This window comes from Petromyzon marinus, chromosome 36, assembly GCF_048934315.1.
Source record: "Petromyzon marinus isolate PM22_M1 ecotype Great Lakes invasive population chromosome 36, UKy_Petmar_22M1.pri1.0, whole genome shotgun sequence".
NCBI classification, from domain to species: Eukaryota; Metazoa; Chordata; class Hyperoartia; order Petromyzontiformes; family Petromyzontidae; genus Petromyzon; species Petromyzon marinus.
In genome coordinates, this window is record NC_133702.1 from 1,062,219 (window position 1) to 1,078,191 (window position 15,973).

At 42.9% G+C, this 15,973-nt stretch overlaps 1 protein-coding gene across 1 annotated transcript in view; it reads left to right on the top strand.

The window, feature by feature from the left end:
* The first annotated feature begins 4,073 nt into the window (after positions 1–4,073).
* DNAH12 (dynein axonemal heavy chain 12) overlaps positions 4,074–15,973 on the top strand; it is a 105,461-nt gene continuing 93,561 nt past the window's right edge. The window contains exons 1-12 of the mRNA XM_032966755.2: positions 4,074–4,767; positions 5,511–5,694; positions 6,865–6,955; positions 7,767–7,793; positions 8,985–9,162; positions 10,402–10,477; positions 11,119–11,180; positions 12,324–12,420; positions 13,154–13,343; positions 14,190–14,378; positions 15,174–15,330; positions 15,617–15,708. Of these exons, the coding sequence (XP_032822646.2) occupies positions 5,513–5,694; positions 6,865–6,955; positions 7,767–7,793; positions 8,985–9,162; positions 10,402–10,477; positions 11,119–11,180; positions 12,324–12,420; positions 13,154–13,343; positions 14,190–14,378; positions 15,174–15,330; positions 15,617–15,708 (1,341 nt within the window). The 5' untranslated portion in view covers positions 4,074–4,767; positions 5,511–5,512. The remainder of the gene's footprint in view (positions 4,768–5,510; positions 5,695–6,864; positions 6,956–7,766; positions 7,794–8,984; positions 9,163–10,401; positions 10,478–11,118; positions 11,181–12,323; positions 12,421–13,153; positions 13,344–14,189; positions 14,379–15,173; positions 15,331–15,616; positions 15,709–15,973) is intronic.

Genomic DNA, 15,973 nt, shown 5'->3' on the forward strand with positions numbered 1-15,973 from the left:
GCCCTGCCCACTTACCCTTGGGTTGTCCCCATCTCAAACCTATACAACCTCTAGCTGCAGTAGCTCTCTCGCTATAGTTCTCCTGCCTCAGCAGTCTACCTGCTGTATTTTTTCACCTGAAGACGATTGCTTGTGTTACGATCGAAACGTCGTGATTTTTTTAAAATCATTCTATCTTCGTGACTTTACCGAAAGACCCAAATAGTATACAGACAGCAGCAGAGCAATAGTTGGTGCCATCTCACCAGCCGGTAGCGTTCCAGCTAGTCTGTGGCTCCTCAGTCATTGTGAAATGCAATTTGTACGAACGATGCAGTAAAATAAAACCCATTATAATATTTTATTTTTCCCTGTGAGTCGTGCCAACTCAGTGGCCTCACCTCTCAGCTTATCCGGCAACCTCAAAAATGCCTTTCTTACCGCGAACACAAACATCTATATCCCTGAAACGGGATTATATTGAGATGGTGTAGTGATGTGTAAACTTATATACATTGTGTATCAGTATTTAACACTTAACAATAAACATAAAATACAAGACATCGAGATGCAACCTACTGAAATAAAACCTTACGTATACAATAGTACACATGAGTGAGAACGGTGTAGGCTGTACAGCATTGAAGAATGAAATGTTGAAAACCCGCACTACCATGCTATTAATCCCAAAATAAACTACCGTATGCATATCTACACAGCCCTTTTAAATCAACAGCATGTGCTATTGTAGTATTTCTTGGTGACGAAATGAGGCAATTTGCATATCAGCTTCTATCCTTATAATATTTGAGAATGCTGTTCCACTCCCATGAATGTGGTAATACCTAGCTAAGGTACACACACAACTATCCCTCAACAGACTGGGTAACCTCTGTAAAAGCAGAATAAGACATGCATGAGAATGTTAAGCTGCTCTATTCAGCAGAGAGACAGGAATGACTAACTCGGTGGATAACACTGAATGTGAATATAAAACGCCGTCCGTGTTTGAACAACCACAATGGTTGAGAAATATGTGCATGTCAGATTGATAATATAATTGATGAGATTGACACTCTATATTCAAGTCTTGTTTTTTGTCAAGTCCTCATTTCTTGCTGTACGAGGAAGTGTATCGTGCCAGCAAAATGTGTCGGCTACTCAAATAATGTTCTAAAAGAGTTGAGGTTTTTTTCTTATCACAAAGGCAACTCGTCATTAGAGACGAAGGAAGGTGTCAAAGGGCGTCTTTGCAATGGGATGCTGTGTAACCCCTGCCATAACAAGTTGAAACTGCAACATTCGCAGTTGTAGAATGTTTTCTCGAGGTCGGCTTCAACGTTTAAGGAAGTTCACCAAAGCCTAAACAATCATCCCTTTTTTAAGTGCTGACCTAATGTAAGAAGAAACCCTTGTGTCAGACAAATTAGGTTGCCACAATTGTCGTCTGCAGGGCTGTACACAGGAGGTGAGCACGGCATAAACGCTCATTTGAGCAAGAAATGAAATTGATGCGTGCGGTCACCCAACTCGTATCCACGCTCTTTAGCCCGCGTCCTGTAAAGAACAGCGAAACGTCGCCACGGTTTTTGATTTCTACTTTTAAAGAGGCAGTGTTAATGACGAACACGTTGAGATATTGTTTTGTTATTTGTGCTTATGCACGATTTTACTCGTGTCGTATGGGGTGCGGGATACCTTATCAGTGCCCCCCTACCTTGTTACAGACTAAGTCAGACCTTATTGGTCACCCCGTGTCAACGTTCATCCTACAAAGTCCCATCACAAGGAAGAAACACGAATAAATAGACAAACATTATTTTTGTTGCCCGTATTGAAACGGCTGTACGCCGTGTGGACGTGAAAAGTATATTTCCCTGTCCAAGAATACTGGGTAAGCCGTGTGGATTGACAGCTCTGAGGTGCGTGGTGTAGACCACTCAGTTTCAAAGACAATGCAATTATTACCAGAGCATGTTTGTTGGCATGTTCACCAGGCATGATTCCTGGCAAAAATGCTTCTATCTGGTGTTTGACCATCTTAACACCTTTTTATTTCCAGAAAGAGTACAACCAATTCTTATACTCTATTTTGATACTGGCAAGAAAGGTCCCATGTTGTAGCTGCTCACCGCAGAGAATGCCGTGAGAGTGCATTGCCTTTGTGCTGTTCCCCTTTTGGTGTTCTCAGGTCTAAGACTGTTTGAGACAAGGCCCTAAAGAAACCTGTCTCTGGCGTGGAACAATCAGTTTCAAAGACAATGCATGTATATAACTGTAGTGACATCCGGGTTGCCACTGCATGCCACGTTGGGCCGGCCCGTGTGTAAAGCAAGGGCCCCGACATGCTGCTCACACCATCTAGGACACAGCAGTGTGCAACGTGCACGCCTTGTGCAGTGTCAGCCCTGCGAGGCTAGGGGGCGAGAGCGCAGGGAGTGGCGCAGCGGTGACAGGGGGCCATGGCTCTCCCGATGAGCCCGGAGGCCTGGTGGCTGCAGGTACCGGGGCTGGGGGTCCCCGGGACCGGTTCCAGGGGCCTCTGGAAAGGTCGAGAAGGGAGACGGGCCTAAGGGCGGCGGAGACCCCGGGACTGGGGATATAAGCCGGACCCCTGAACGGGTCCGGTGGTCGTTGCTGGTCTGAAGACACGAAGACGTCCTCCTGAAGAAGAAGAAGCCCAATCCAGGACTCGAGTCGGAGTCCGGCTTGACGGCTTCCCCTCCCAAGTCGCGTTAGGGCGAGTTAGCCTGGAGAATCCACTCTCCCAGTTACCTGGTGGAAGTGGCAGCTACCCCTCGTGTTAATAAGTGTTGTTGAAATAAACGTGTTGCCTCCAAGAAGCCTCGCTCTCCCTCTGTACCCACTACATAATGATCACTATCAGGGCATGTTTGTTTGCATGCTCACCACAAGCATTGCGTGTGGTTAACGCCGACTTGATTATTTGCAAAAAAAAAGTTCTATTTGGCGTGCGAACATCTTAACACGTGTTTTATTGCCAGGTAATGGTAAAACCCATTCTTATTTTTTCACAGCTGTGATACTGTCAACAACAACAACAAACACTGTCCCGTGTTGTGGGGTGGCGTGCGCGACGCGGCCCCAGTTGCGTTGCCAGGGCAACGCCACATTCGCACGTGGGCACAACCCGCGAACCTTATTGGCTGGCAAGAACCCCCCCCCCCCCCACAATTGGCGGCTTGGCCGAGCGAGTGTCGCACACGGCGGCCATCTTTGTCAAGGACGTTGCGAGCGTCGCTGCTCACAACAACGAGCGGGCCAGGCGAGTAAAACGCAGTTTATTTTCAGTTTCATTTATTTGGTATAGCCCTGTGAGCCATTCGGCTCTTGAATCGGGTGCAACCACAACAAACAAAAAACAAAAACATGAACAAGAAAACATCTTAAAGTGACTATGTGACTGTGCAAACAGAAAATCCAGGAAAAAAACTTCAAAATATTCCTGAAAAAGCAACATACACCAACGCTGTGTGCAAAAATCCCAGTGGGATGCAAGTCAAACAACAACAACCACAAGACAACTGAGATTAAGGCCATCAGTCTAACTCCGTACTTCAACAAACAAAAATATGGCCAAACCAAAAAACTTTTTGAAATCACCAAAATAAAGCCATAATTGCAATGTAACAGTGGTCATAGGGACTGTGACCGAATTTTTAACAATAAACTACATAAATAACATGTAACACCAAACCCTTTAGCCATAGCTGGCTGCATGAGTTACTCCACAACAAAAGGAGCATCAGAGTATCACATTTTTCAATGCACCTTTAAGATCAGCACACTAAATCAAAATACAGATAATACTTTGCAGCGGTCATCCGGAGCGAAACATTTTATTTTATTTTAGGCCACTGAATAGCAATGGCAGCTAGGGGTCTACAACTCCTCTAGAGCAGTTTTGAGTGAAGATCTCATAAGTGTTCTTGGTTCTTTCGGTAAAGTCACGTAGAAGGGAAACAATAAAATAATAAAAATATAAAACAATAAAATTCTCACGACGTTTCGACACAAGCAATCATCATCAGGTGTGACAACCACAGCTGATGATGATTGCTTGTGTTGCAGTCGAAACGACGTGAAAATTGTATTGTTTTATATTTTTATTATTTTATTGTTTCTCTTCTACGTGACTTTACCAAAAGAACCAAGAATATGAATCCCTGCAGTCACGAAAGCTTTAAATCAAAATCGATCTCATAAGTAGTGATTCAAGTTGCAGTTTATTGGCAATATCATTCCAGAGTTGGCACAGTGGGGGAGACACAGGTGGGTGCATCTGCCATGGACGACTTAAAACTTTCGTGTTTGCAGGAATTCATAATCTTGGTTTTATTATTATTTTAAATGTAATATTATTACATTTTTTTAATCTACGTGACTTTACCGAAAGAACCAAGAATATGAACCCATGGACTTTTAGTTTCTGTCCCGTGACCTCTGTCAGCGGGGCATTAGGCACTCCGCGGTGGACGTCACCGCTATGACGTCACCGCGGCGGTCGTCGTCGTCACGGCTGGCGCGTGACGGCAGACTACGGGGGATGCCCCCTTAGCAAGATGGCCGTCGGGTTGTCACGGCGACGCGCGCCACCCACGGCGGCCGTTACCACGGCAACCCGCGTTGTTGTACCGGCAATGCGCTCTCCGCAGCCAACGCAATGCTACAACATCGTTTGGCATTTACGAATTTATAAAGGTTGTCACAGTTTCATAGGTAACTGTTGCCTTCAACGAAGACCCGGGGATTAAATAATACAACGCGGTAAGCGGATTTAACTTGTATTGCTGTTATTACACTTAATTCGCAGTGTTTGAATTGTGCATTGGAAATTTGCGAAACACGATGTGCTTAACTTTTGAAACCTGTTTACACTTCACGTTGATGTTGGTGGTGCTGGTAATATGTAGCTATTGCAACACTTGCGTGTTGTTCATGCGTTCTATGGGATAACTCATCACTATCATGGCAATGAGGAATTTCCACCACTGCCTCAGGGATGAGCAGGGACATCTTAACATAAGTATGTTGCAACCTTATACAGTAATAAAAATATATATTCTATATAGCGCCATTAATGGTATTGCATCCCATACCGCTGTGACTCTATGAGGGATGCGTGTTGTAAATGATGTAGATTAATGTGATATGCGCGTGTGTGTGTGTGATTTACATCAAGTGGCACTTGTATGTCCTGAGCTCATACGATCCATGATGTGGTGCTGATTGTGTTCGTTGGAGTCCCTGAGGGCTGGTGACATCTCTACATTTATATTAAGGGAAGTTGTCACTCCATAGAATTGCCACTGCTGACCTCTGCAAAGTAATATACATTTTATCCACCCTGAAAACGGGTTAACCTCCGGGTAAGTATTTTAACTCACATTTCTCCAGTTTGTAAGTTGAGCACTCTATCAAGTGCCACACAGATTACCAGACTTTATTTCGTATGTATTACATGTATTAAATTGAGCCGAATTGAATGGTGTATAATTTTTTTCTTCCAGATATGGCGATGGCAAATCAACTGAAGGCTGCCAAGCCTTCCAAGGATGACTCGCTTTTGCTTCCTCACTTGCCTCCGATCATCCACCCGGACTCTGTGATGTCTCGGGAGATGACACCCAAGCAGAGGAAGCTGCTGCATCACCGGCGAAGTGAGAGCCAGAGGCGGCTGCTACAGCAGATTATGTAGGTGTTGGCACCTGTACACGCTTTGCCTGCGTGTTCCAATTTACATCATCCTCTGCAAGAATCTATCCGTGGGATAATATTGCTCCGAGTATCCAAAGATATTTATCACGCCCAGCAGTAGGCGAACAGACATATCTGCTGTCGATAACTCCTGTTCAGCGGATATTTTAGAGATAAGAGTGGTTGCAAGGAAAACGCTTCCTCATACAATGTACTTGTTTATCTGTGATCTCCCACTGTGGATTAACGATGGCGAGGTTGATGGTGCTGATGATGATAGATTGCTAATGACTAGGTTGATTATCGATGTATAATAATGTGCTGATGATGGATCGGTTATGATGATTATATGCTGATGATCATGATGAAGTTGATGGTGTTGACAATGATTATGTATTAAGAATAATGATGTATCGATGACGATAATGATGATGAATGACTTTACTATTGATATGCACTTTTGGTGGATGAAGTTCCACTGAGCTTGTGCTGTGCACGGCCTTGGTATCCCCTGCATGAGTGCAGCATTTGTACTGCACTGGGAAATGCAAAAAAAACAACGACGATGGTCACTGCCAAGGTGGAGCAGCGAGATTGAGATGGATTGCAGCATTTCAGGATCGTCAGAGATGGCATCAATTTGTGGAGACATTTATCCAGCACTGGGACCAAGGATGATGATGATGATGATGACAGCAGTGATGATGGTCGTGGTGATGATGTTGGTGGTAATGATTCCACTTCTATAGATGATGGTGTTGTTATTGATCGTACAGCACACAATACTTGAGTAGCAAATCACAACCTTTATTCATATCTATCCTCAGCTAGGCAGCATCTCGAAATGCTCCTTGGAAGCTATACCATAACTCCAGTTACACACTGCCATTCTGCAGATAAGCCAAGTCAACCAGAACTAGCAACAAACCTCTCCTGTGCATGTTTATCGACAAGCCTTTTTGAAAAACGTTCAGAAACCGGGACTGTTTCGGCCAAACCAGTACCTTTGATAGCTTTACATGACTTTTAAATATGACCCAATATTGATGTTAAACGTGGCTGGGAATTTAACCCAGGTCACTAGGTTAATAGTATCTTGTGCTATCCACTGCATGATTGCTGTATTACCGTGGAAATCCCAAATCATTGTCACATTGTGTTGTACAGGTTGGCCGATGCCCTTAAGGTTTATGAGGGGACAGCAAAACACAACAGGCAAAGGGTTCCATCTCCACCTGAACCACAGCTGCCTTCTACGGTCAGTAGACCTAGCCACAGTCCAGTCAAGACATATGTTTCCATCGTGAATAATCACTCTCATGTGTCAGAGCTCTACCAGTTAGTCAATGCATAGCTTGGTAGTGAGTATCATTCATCTAAAATGAAAACTAATTTCTGTTTGAACTACGTTTTGTGTTTAGTTTGTTGTCCTTCCCTTGTACCTCCTATTAGCACAGTTGGTTAGGTTTGTTGCTAAAGGAGTTCAGCATGAATAATTCAAGAGTGATAACAGGACACCCCAGAGTCCAGGAAACAAACCCCCAGCCATAACTGTGGGCCACTGTTTGTATTGCAGACAGAGAGTTATGAGACTATGAATGAGCTATTATACTTGTCGAAATTAGGGTATTTTCAGCATTTTTTTCTTTCAAATTAATTTCATCTTGAACGATTTTACAACCAACCAAGGTGGATGGTCCACTGGCGAGACAGGCCTTCCACAATGAGGAATGCTTTATGAAGCTTTTTTTAAAATTAGTCTCAAGCTTGTTTTTGCCTTTTTTTGTCGCTAAAATTTACTCTTTCCAAATACTGTATCTCAGTTATGTCTTTTGGAACAAAAGTAAATATGATTTAGTCTACGCATTTTTAACATTCATAATAACTACAATGGAATTGCAATATCTTCGTTAATCTAATGCTGTTTCACTGAATGTTGTATAAGTAGGGACATTCTGTAAATTTTACGATGCTGCATAAGATTACTTTTTGCCATGAGGATGAATATTTTAAATTTTGGATGCAATATTTATTTGCAAAACTGACAAATGTTTCGGACTCTTTTGCAGATGAACAGCACGCAGAAAAAAACAAGGGTAAGAATCCTGGCATCATGGGATGACAGAGAGGAGACATGCGCACAATGTTGGCTCTCACTTTGGTCAATTTTCTGTGTTAAAAAAACAAGGAAGAACGTGAAGTACCATAATAAATTATAGCTTGGAATAGCATAACCTATCTCAAGCAGAGGAAGGGGAGATAGAGGTGTTGGAGGGGTCCGGCACAAGAGGCGTCAAGCCCACGAAGCTGCGCCCCAGACATTGTGACAAGAAATGAGCGTGCTCAGTCTGGACGTCTGGGTTCTGCTTTCTGGTAGTTGTAGACATATGGCTTTTTCTAGCTTTCCTGCTGCAGGATTTCCCTTCCTCTAGCTCTATGGCCTACTTGATATGCAGCAAATTGCATATGCTCTGGTGATGTGTTTGCTTGAAATTCCAGGTACTTTTTTTCTGAATGTTGCAACCTGAATGAGTTGGTGAGTCCTTCCTGTTCCAGTACTATTCATCCCTTGAGTTGATGTGACTAAAACTCAGTTGAGGGTGTGGAATTGTTAGAATGTGAGGCTGGGCCTGTATAACTGGGATAAAGACATCCCTTATTGATTTGGTGTGAGGATTCTCTTGGGTTTCTATTTACGCCAGGACACATATTGTCCTTTTCATCTCTTGTTTGATCTTTCTTTAGTGGGTGCTCATTAATTTCGTTATGCTAATATGTTGCAGGATTCAGACTGTGGGAACATTTCCATCTGTTTGAGGATGCAAAGTGGTTTTGCCAAACGTACATGCATTTTTATTGTAAAATAATATTTGTGTTCAGTATTTACTTTCTATTTTGATTCCTGTCTCCACTTTTTTAACTTATAGGATCGACATGTGGTGTAGCATTGTCGTGTTAAGAGTTGACCTTTGCCATCTGAATGTCTGAATGCATTCGCCGAATAGAGACTCTATTCGGCGAAAAATGAGGCATTCAGGAGGCTTCGCTTATTTTTTTGTGTGGTTGCAGGACTTATTTTAAATAGGATTCTGCATTGCGATGTTTAGCTAGATATATTTTTTATGGTCATTTTTCATGTTGGAGGAACTGGAATATCAGAGAATACACGTGCATATGAGGGATGTGACAACTTCTTGACTCTGGGACAAAAGTGTACACATCGTTGATGTCGTGCGAATAGCAAATCGTTGATGTATGAGTGTTTATGCTTTTCCAAAACAATGCAGTTGAACTACCTAGCGCTCAAGCGACATGTGGAGAGTGGGCCAGTGGCACCCATGCCGCCTTCCTGGCAGGAGGCCATGCTGTGCCTGGTGCCTGTCCCACTGAGGCAAGAGGAGCTGCTCAAGGAACTTTTGCAGGAGGTCGACGCTTCCTATCGGAGCAGCATGCACAAGAGCATGGGTGAGAGTGAGGGCATGAGAGAGAATTGGGTGAGGGTATTGGTAGTGACTTACTCATGCCAATATCACAGTGCTGTATTTCCAGACAACTTAGGTCAATTTCTCTTTTGTTGGGTGTGAAAGACTAAACTGAATAAATATTTTGGATGCTATTTTCAACTAAACTTATTTTATTTTACCAGCTAAAGCCCACTGAGCTATTATTAAATATATCTGAATTTTATAGGTGACCTGGCCACACATGATAGCTCAACAAAGTGGCTTATCATATGTGGGAAATTATATAGTGGCAGCCAAATAACCTAAACGCACGTTTCTAAATGTGGAGGGAAAAACTAGAGGAACGAGATCGAAATCCACGAAACACGGAGAGAGAGAACACGCACGCTCCAAATATACAGATGGCATTACCTCCTGCATAGCAGGCGAGGGAAATTACATCTTGCAAAACCACTTTGATTCACAACAATGCGACTTTTGAAATGCCTTCTGGAAAAACTACCCCATAAATCCTCTTTCAAAAGCCAACTCTTGCCTCGAGGGTGGAGTGCCGCCATTGTGGTTTGATAATTTCACTCCATGCGGAGGGCTTCATGGATGGACATGGAGTGTTCTCACACCATGTTGGCTCGTAGCCTGGATTATTATCCATCTGCGTATTATAAATAATTATCACTGAACCAGTAGTTCCAAGACTGGATTGTGGCCACCAACGGAGATGATTATCATCTCATCCACTTTGACTCCAGTTTTTTGTCATTTGGTGATGATTATGTATGCCTGCAATCTATAAAATTGTAGGTGGTGTTGAAGGACCATGCAGAGTAAACATCCTTGATATTTTTTGTGAAACACTGAGTGACGATGTGGTACTTATAGAAGGCAGGGCAGTAAGTTGGATTATAACAGCATATCTGCTTTTTGTGTTTAGTTTGTTGTCCTTCCCCTGCACCTCCGATGAGCACAATTGGCTACGTATGGTGCGAAAGAAGTTCAACATACATACATACATATCTGTGCAGCATTCTGTAGTTTTGTACTTTGGGGTTTTCCATATAATTGTATGCATCCTATGTAATATCCTGCCTTGCGGTGTATATATTTTGATGTTGTCTTAGCCTGCATCCAGTAATTCCAGTTTATTAGGATTTTTCAACTCGACATGATTTGAGATTTTTCCTGCATGGTGTTGTCCAGTAACATACTATTCCAACGTGATTTGGGGTGCTCTGTGTTCCAGTTCAAAACATTTTGGTAAAACCTAACGTGAAGGGCCTTGAAAACGAAGACATTTCTCCTCCACCTCGGGAGCCAGAGTACGGTTTGTCGTCTCGTATTACGTTTTACTACTCTGCTTGCCTTTACAGCCGCTTGTGCCTATTCATATTTGATCAAAGCCAAAATGTATCATTCTCATCGTAACAAGAGACAATTATTCATTTGTTTTTTTTTATTAATATTATACTATAATTGAAATTAAAGATTTTTGGGCCCTTTTTTGCAGAATGTGTTCACCCATTGCGCGTTGGCCAAAGTGTATATTTCACCAACGCTCCACGAGAGGTAGAGATGAGAGGGGTGAGGGAGGGGCAAGGTCATTTATGGAATAATGTGGGTGAGACTTCTAGTTGTCAGATTCCCATAATCTCCAGTTTTGCCTGTTGATTCCAAGCCCCACCCACAGCTGATAATAAAATTAAAGTGGCTGGGGATAGGGGTGTGGCAGTCAAAAGGCGGCCCAGCAAAATTATTATCTTGCCCGAGAGGGAAATTGACAGGCAAAATGTTTGTGCAGCCTGTAGATGACACAATTGATGGTGGGCATCATTGGCTAGGCTATCAGCACACACACACACGCTGTGCGTTCCTGCACTGCAGTAGGATGGCGCTAGCTATTACATGAGTCTCTTTAGCATCTGTAGTATATTAATGCAGATCCTTGCATTCTGCTTTGTAGGGGACTGGACTTCTCAAACCCTTGGAGGGATAGCTTTGAAGCAGCAAGGAAAGACATCAAAGGTAATACGGATGACCTGATAAGTGTATAGCTGAAACTCGAATGAATGCTTTCTTCACTGCTTACCTTCATTAACGTAACTCTCTCCTCTAAGGTTATGCGCTCCATAAGCTCCTAATCTCCAACATCATCAAGCATTCTGGCAAATTGCTTGATGATGCTGGATGTATTTACCAGCGAGACGTCGTACTCAAACTCCAAACTTTAGTTGGTACAGAGGGGTGCAATGGTGCCCATCTGCAGGGTAGAGGAGGGCACAGACATCGAGGCCTGTGACTGTGGGAAAACCATGAAGACAGACGATGGTAGGATATTGGGATGAGTTTTGAATTAAAACAAATTCTGGTTTACTTTCGCATTTAGCCACAAATTTTGATTATTTTCTTATTTTTATTTAAAATGAATTCAATAATAATACTTGGTTTTTTACGTGCTAAGTTTCTTTTTTGGAAATATTCAACACTGAATTTTAAATGTTAACAGTTTCAACAGTAAAAGCGATTGTTTTTATTAAATTATTTTCAGATGCTAGTTGTACACCAGAAAATGTAGATGTTGAGTATTATTAAAAACACATTTTATCTGCTCTGGTTTTCTTAATTTTTTGATTCATCTAAAACTCGGGAACATTTTCCCAATGTCAAACTCTAAAATCAGACCTAGAAGAGCTGAGATTTTAGTAACACCTGATGATGCTGGATTTAATCTCTGGCAAATCAATTGCCATATTTGCTGGGTATGTGGTGGGTTAAAGCTAAACATTTTTATTCAATTTCGATTTAAAGCATTAGTGACTGCAGGGATTCATCTTCTTGGTTCTTTCGGTAAAGTCACGTAGAATGGAAATAAAATAATTCTATGTGACTTTACCGAAAGAACCAAGAAGATTTTCATTCAACCTCCACATTCTCATCCAAAATAAACTAATTAAGAATCATACCTTGAAAGTTGGGTGTTGACTATGTCTAAAATATGAAAGCTACCAAAATAAACTGAGTGATAGCAAGGTGCAGTGGCATGAACAGCATTAACCATGATGACTTACTACTCTTGATTTGTGGTTTAGCTCCCCTTCATTGGTGTGTACCCTGGCTATGTGTATACAGCACCACTTTGGTAATGTATTAAGGACAATTTGTATTTAGGAAACCTACATATCATGCACTCGGCGTTGAGGAGCATCCTTGACATGGGACATACGGTGCTGTCCCAGACTCTGCTTCTCGACCTCTCCGGATACCGGTAACACTATGATACATTAAGTACTTTCAACCCACGCTTCGCACATTCACATTATTTATGTCTCAATGTACATGTACAGTGCCGTAGTTAATCCACTGCTGGATGAGGGCCTCCCCTTGTTTTGTGAGTCGTGAGGGTCATTCGACTATATTTTTACTACGCTGATCATTGCGGGTTGGTGGTGAAAGCCGGGGTAGGCAGGGTTGTTACAACATCGGACATTATCATTGACTTTCCCGCACTGCCCTCTGCTGACAATGTAACTCTGCAGCAGCAGTAACTTACGAGATCGCTGGCATTCCTGATTATTTGGTAATTGGCAGTGTGAATGTCTGTGTGCAGATATGAATATTGGCTTTGTAGTTCTGCCACCAGGGAGTAAGGTTGTCAACCGCCAAGGTTACGGAAAGTGTTTTTTTTCATTTGACACCTCAATATAGATGTCACATGTAATTTATTGTTTGCACGGGACCCTTGGAAGATAGTAGAATTTTGTGTGATTAATTCAATGCTCACAACATGTTAGAGGCCTTTCAAAAATGGTAGAGCATTCCTATGAAATACATTGTTCTTCCAGAAGATGGGAGCTTTCTAAAAAATAAGGCTATCCTGTGATCTGTAAGAACTTTGCTCACAGCATTACCTGGCCAGACAGATATATTATAGATTAACTCAAACAATGGTAGATGTTTTATCATAACAAGGCATTGGTGTTACCTGCTAACAATTGCAGGGCGATGGGGCCTCTGGAGCTGACAGCGTTTAGCAACAACGTGACGCTGCAACTGGAGAAGGGCGAGGAGAAGCTCATGCACTCGTGGTTTCCCCGCGTCGTCAGCCTCTTCGCTGACAAGCACAAGAGCACGGAGGCAGACTCCACCGAGTCCTTCCACGGCTGCGTCTCCACGCTGCTCTCCAACCAGGTGCGCCTGTTGCCACTGCCGCCGCCACACGGTTTATCCGCATGAAGGGAGGACATTCACTCAGGAAACAAGAATAATAAGAATTAATATGCTTTGTTTTGTTTTTCATGACCATTATCTCACTTATAATGGTGACATGGTGGACAATAATTACTCTTAAAACGTCATTGTGTTCACAAGCATCATTATCATCAGATAGGGTCTGCTGGATGAAGGCATCCTGAAGCTGCCACCATCCCTGATGGTCTTGCAATGCAACAATCCATCCAGCACTTACATATGACCTGATCTCATGGTCCCATCTATTATCTGTTAGTAGTCAGGAGCAATTAATGGAAAGTATGCATTCCTGTTGCACGGACCAGACTCTCCATAAAATTACCATTGTTGACTTTCTGTAAAGTGGCACTAATTTCATTGACCCTTAGGATCGTGGGCTGAGTTAACCCCTGACCGAGATTTGAACTTGCAACATTCTGATTGCAGGTCAAGCACTCCAATCATAGTATCACCTTGCTTGATCAACTCCTCAGAACACCCAACATGACCATCATAGTCTTTTTTTCACACGAACAAAGATTGAGGTGGATATCGGGTAGCCCAGGGCTCACAACCTACATATCCACAAGTACACAGCCACAAAATAAGCGTTGTCTGTTTTTTTGGTTGAGCCATTGATCAATGAGGATGGTGGTGAGCTTTTGTTTTGAGTCAACTTTGAAAGAGAGCTTCTTAGCTCATTGGGCTTTACTTGAGAAATTCACTTCTGATTCTGATAAACTTCTAAACGATTCAGTGCTGCAGCTCCTGCTTTTTTTGTTGTTGTCGTTCATGGGACGCGTGCAGCTTAGGGACCTGATTGTGCGCACGATCGAGGCATACGTGCGGCTCTTTGACCTCGCCGATGGGCGAGCGCTGCCGCATTTCCGGGTGCAGCTGACCTTTGACGACGAAAGCATGGAGTCTTACCCGAGCAGCGAGGACCTGCGCGGGGCCGTGCTCGCTGTGGCGGCTCAGATCGGTCGCTCGCTGCAGGTGCCCTCCTCTTCTTGCTTGCTCACATGGCTTCTTGGTGTCACATAATGCTGCCGATTTGAAATTGATTGAAGTCGCAACTGATTGAAATTGATAATGAATGTGTAAAAGTAACACATTGTACGAATTTAATTATCAATACGCCAGTGGATGAAGGCCCCCACCCATGCCATGCCGTCCATGTGTGTATATGTTTGGATCGTTCTTGTGTGGACCATGATGGACATTTTAAGGCCGTGACATTACACCTCCATAATTCTGGCAGAACGGGCTGTTGCTATTTAAATAAAACAGTCGGCTCCTCGTGAATGACAGTTTTTGAAATGGGGTCAACTTTATGTGAAAAGAGTTATCATTGCACAAGAAAGTGCCAGAATTACTGCCAAAATAGCTACATTAATGAGTCCTTTAGATGTTTTATTTCATTTCTGTTGATGTAATTGCTTGTAATATCAGCACATGGCCTATCACTAGCTAATTACATTAATTTATTTAACTCTTCTAATTTACAACCCTTTGTCAATCTGCTAGATGAAAGATTCCCCATTCCATGATGTTTATACTTCACAATACTGGTCATTGGGGGTTTGTCAAGTGTTGGGTGGGCTTTCAGGACTAGCTCTGATATAACTCGCACTAATGTGCCAAGAAATCAATACTAATCCACCGAGTACATGGTGCAGTGTGCTAAACAATATGCGACTGCTCCATTTAGGGAATTAAATACTTACACTTAATAAAGTAAATGTCCCATGCAGCTGTAGTTGAGCATTTGTATGGGTCCTGACTCCACAGGCTGTTCCCATGGTGCATGCTTGGCTGGCCGGCAGCAGCAGCCCTGAGACCATCAAGGTGCAGACCCCAGAGGATGTGCTCACGCGTGCCTCAGCTGCACTCCTGCACGCAGTGCAGGCGAACATGCAGGGCCCACAGGAACATCTGCAGAGCTACAGTGAGAACCCATAAAAATGTTGTATGAACCTAGACATGTGGTTATAAACGCACAAACATACATGCATGTATTCGCAACACAAGTACACAAATTCACAGCGCTTTCTCACATATGCCCAGGTGCACCTCGTTGTTCTCCGTTCGTTATATTTCTGCAAAAAAATGCTGCTGATTGAAAAAAACTGTGCAGGCATAACGCCAGCATAATCTGAACCAGGTTCTAAGTTTCAGTTAGTTGATGTTCCTAGTGTAATCGTTGCTTGGGAATGGTTTCATGTGGTTTACAGTTGACCGATATGGATGGCTGGTGAATGGAACTGCCATGGAGCGGGTGCACACTTTTATTTCAGAGGATCGCTCCTTTGATGAATGTGCAACAGTAAGTGTGTACCATACGGTTGATCTGTATGCTTTTGTCTATGAATCCATAACCGTTGAGTGTGGCCACTTCGAAGTCTATGAAGGGGCGTAGTGGGAGCTAGAAAGTGAAATATAAATGTACTCTGTACAGTAACCAGATTTATTGAAACTTGTTGCTATGTATGTATATCAGATGTATAAACATGTACCGTTAAATAATATCTGCTTCGAAAAGGCACCTACCTCGCATACCCATACAATGCCTTAAAGCAACATGTAACCTT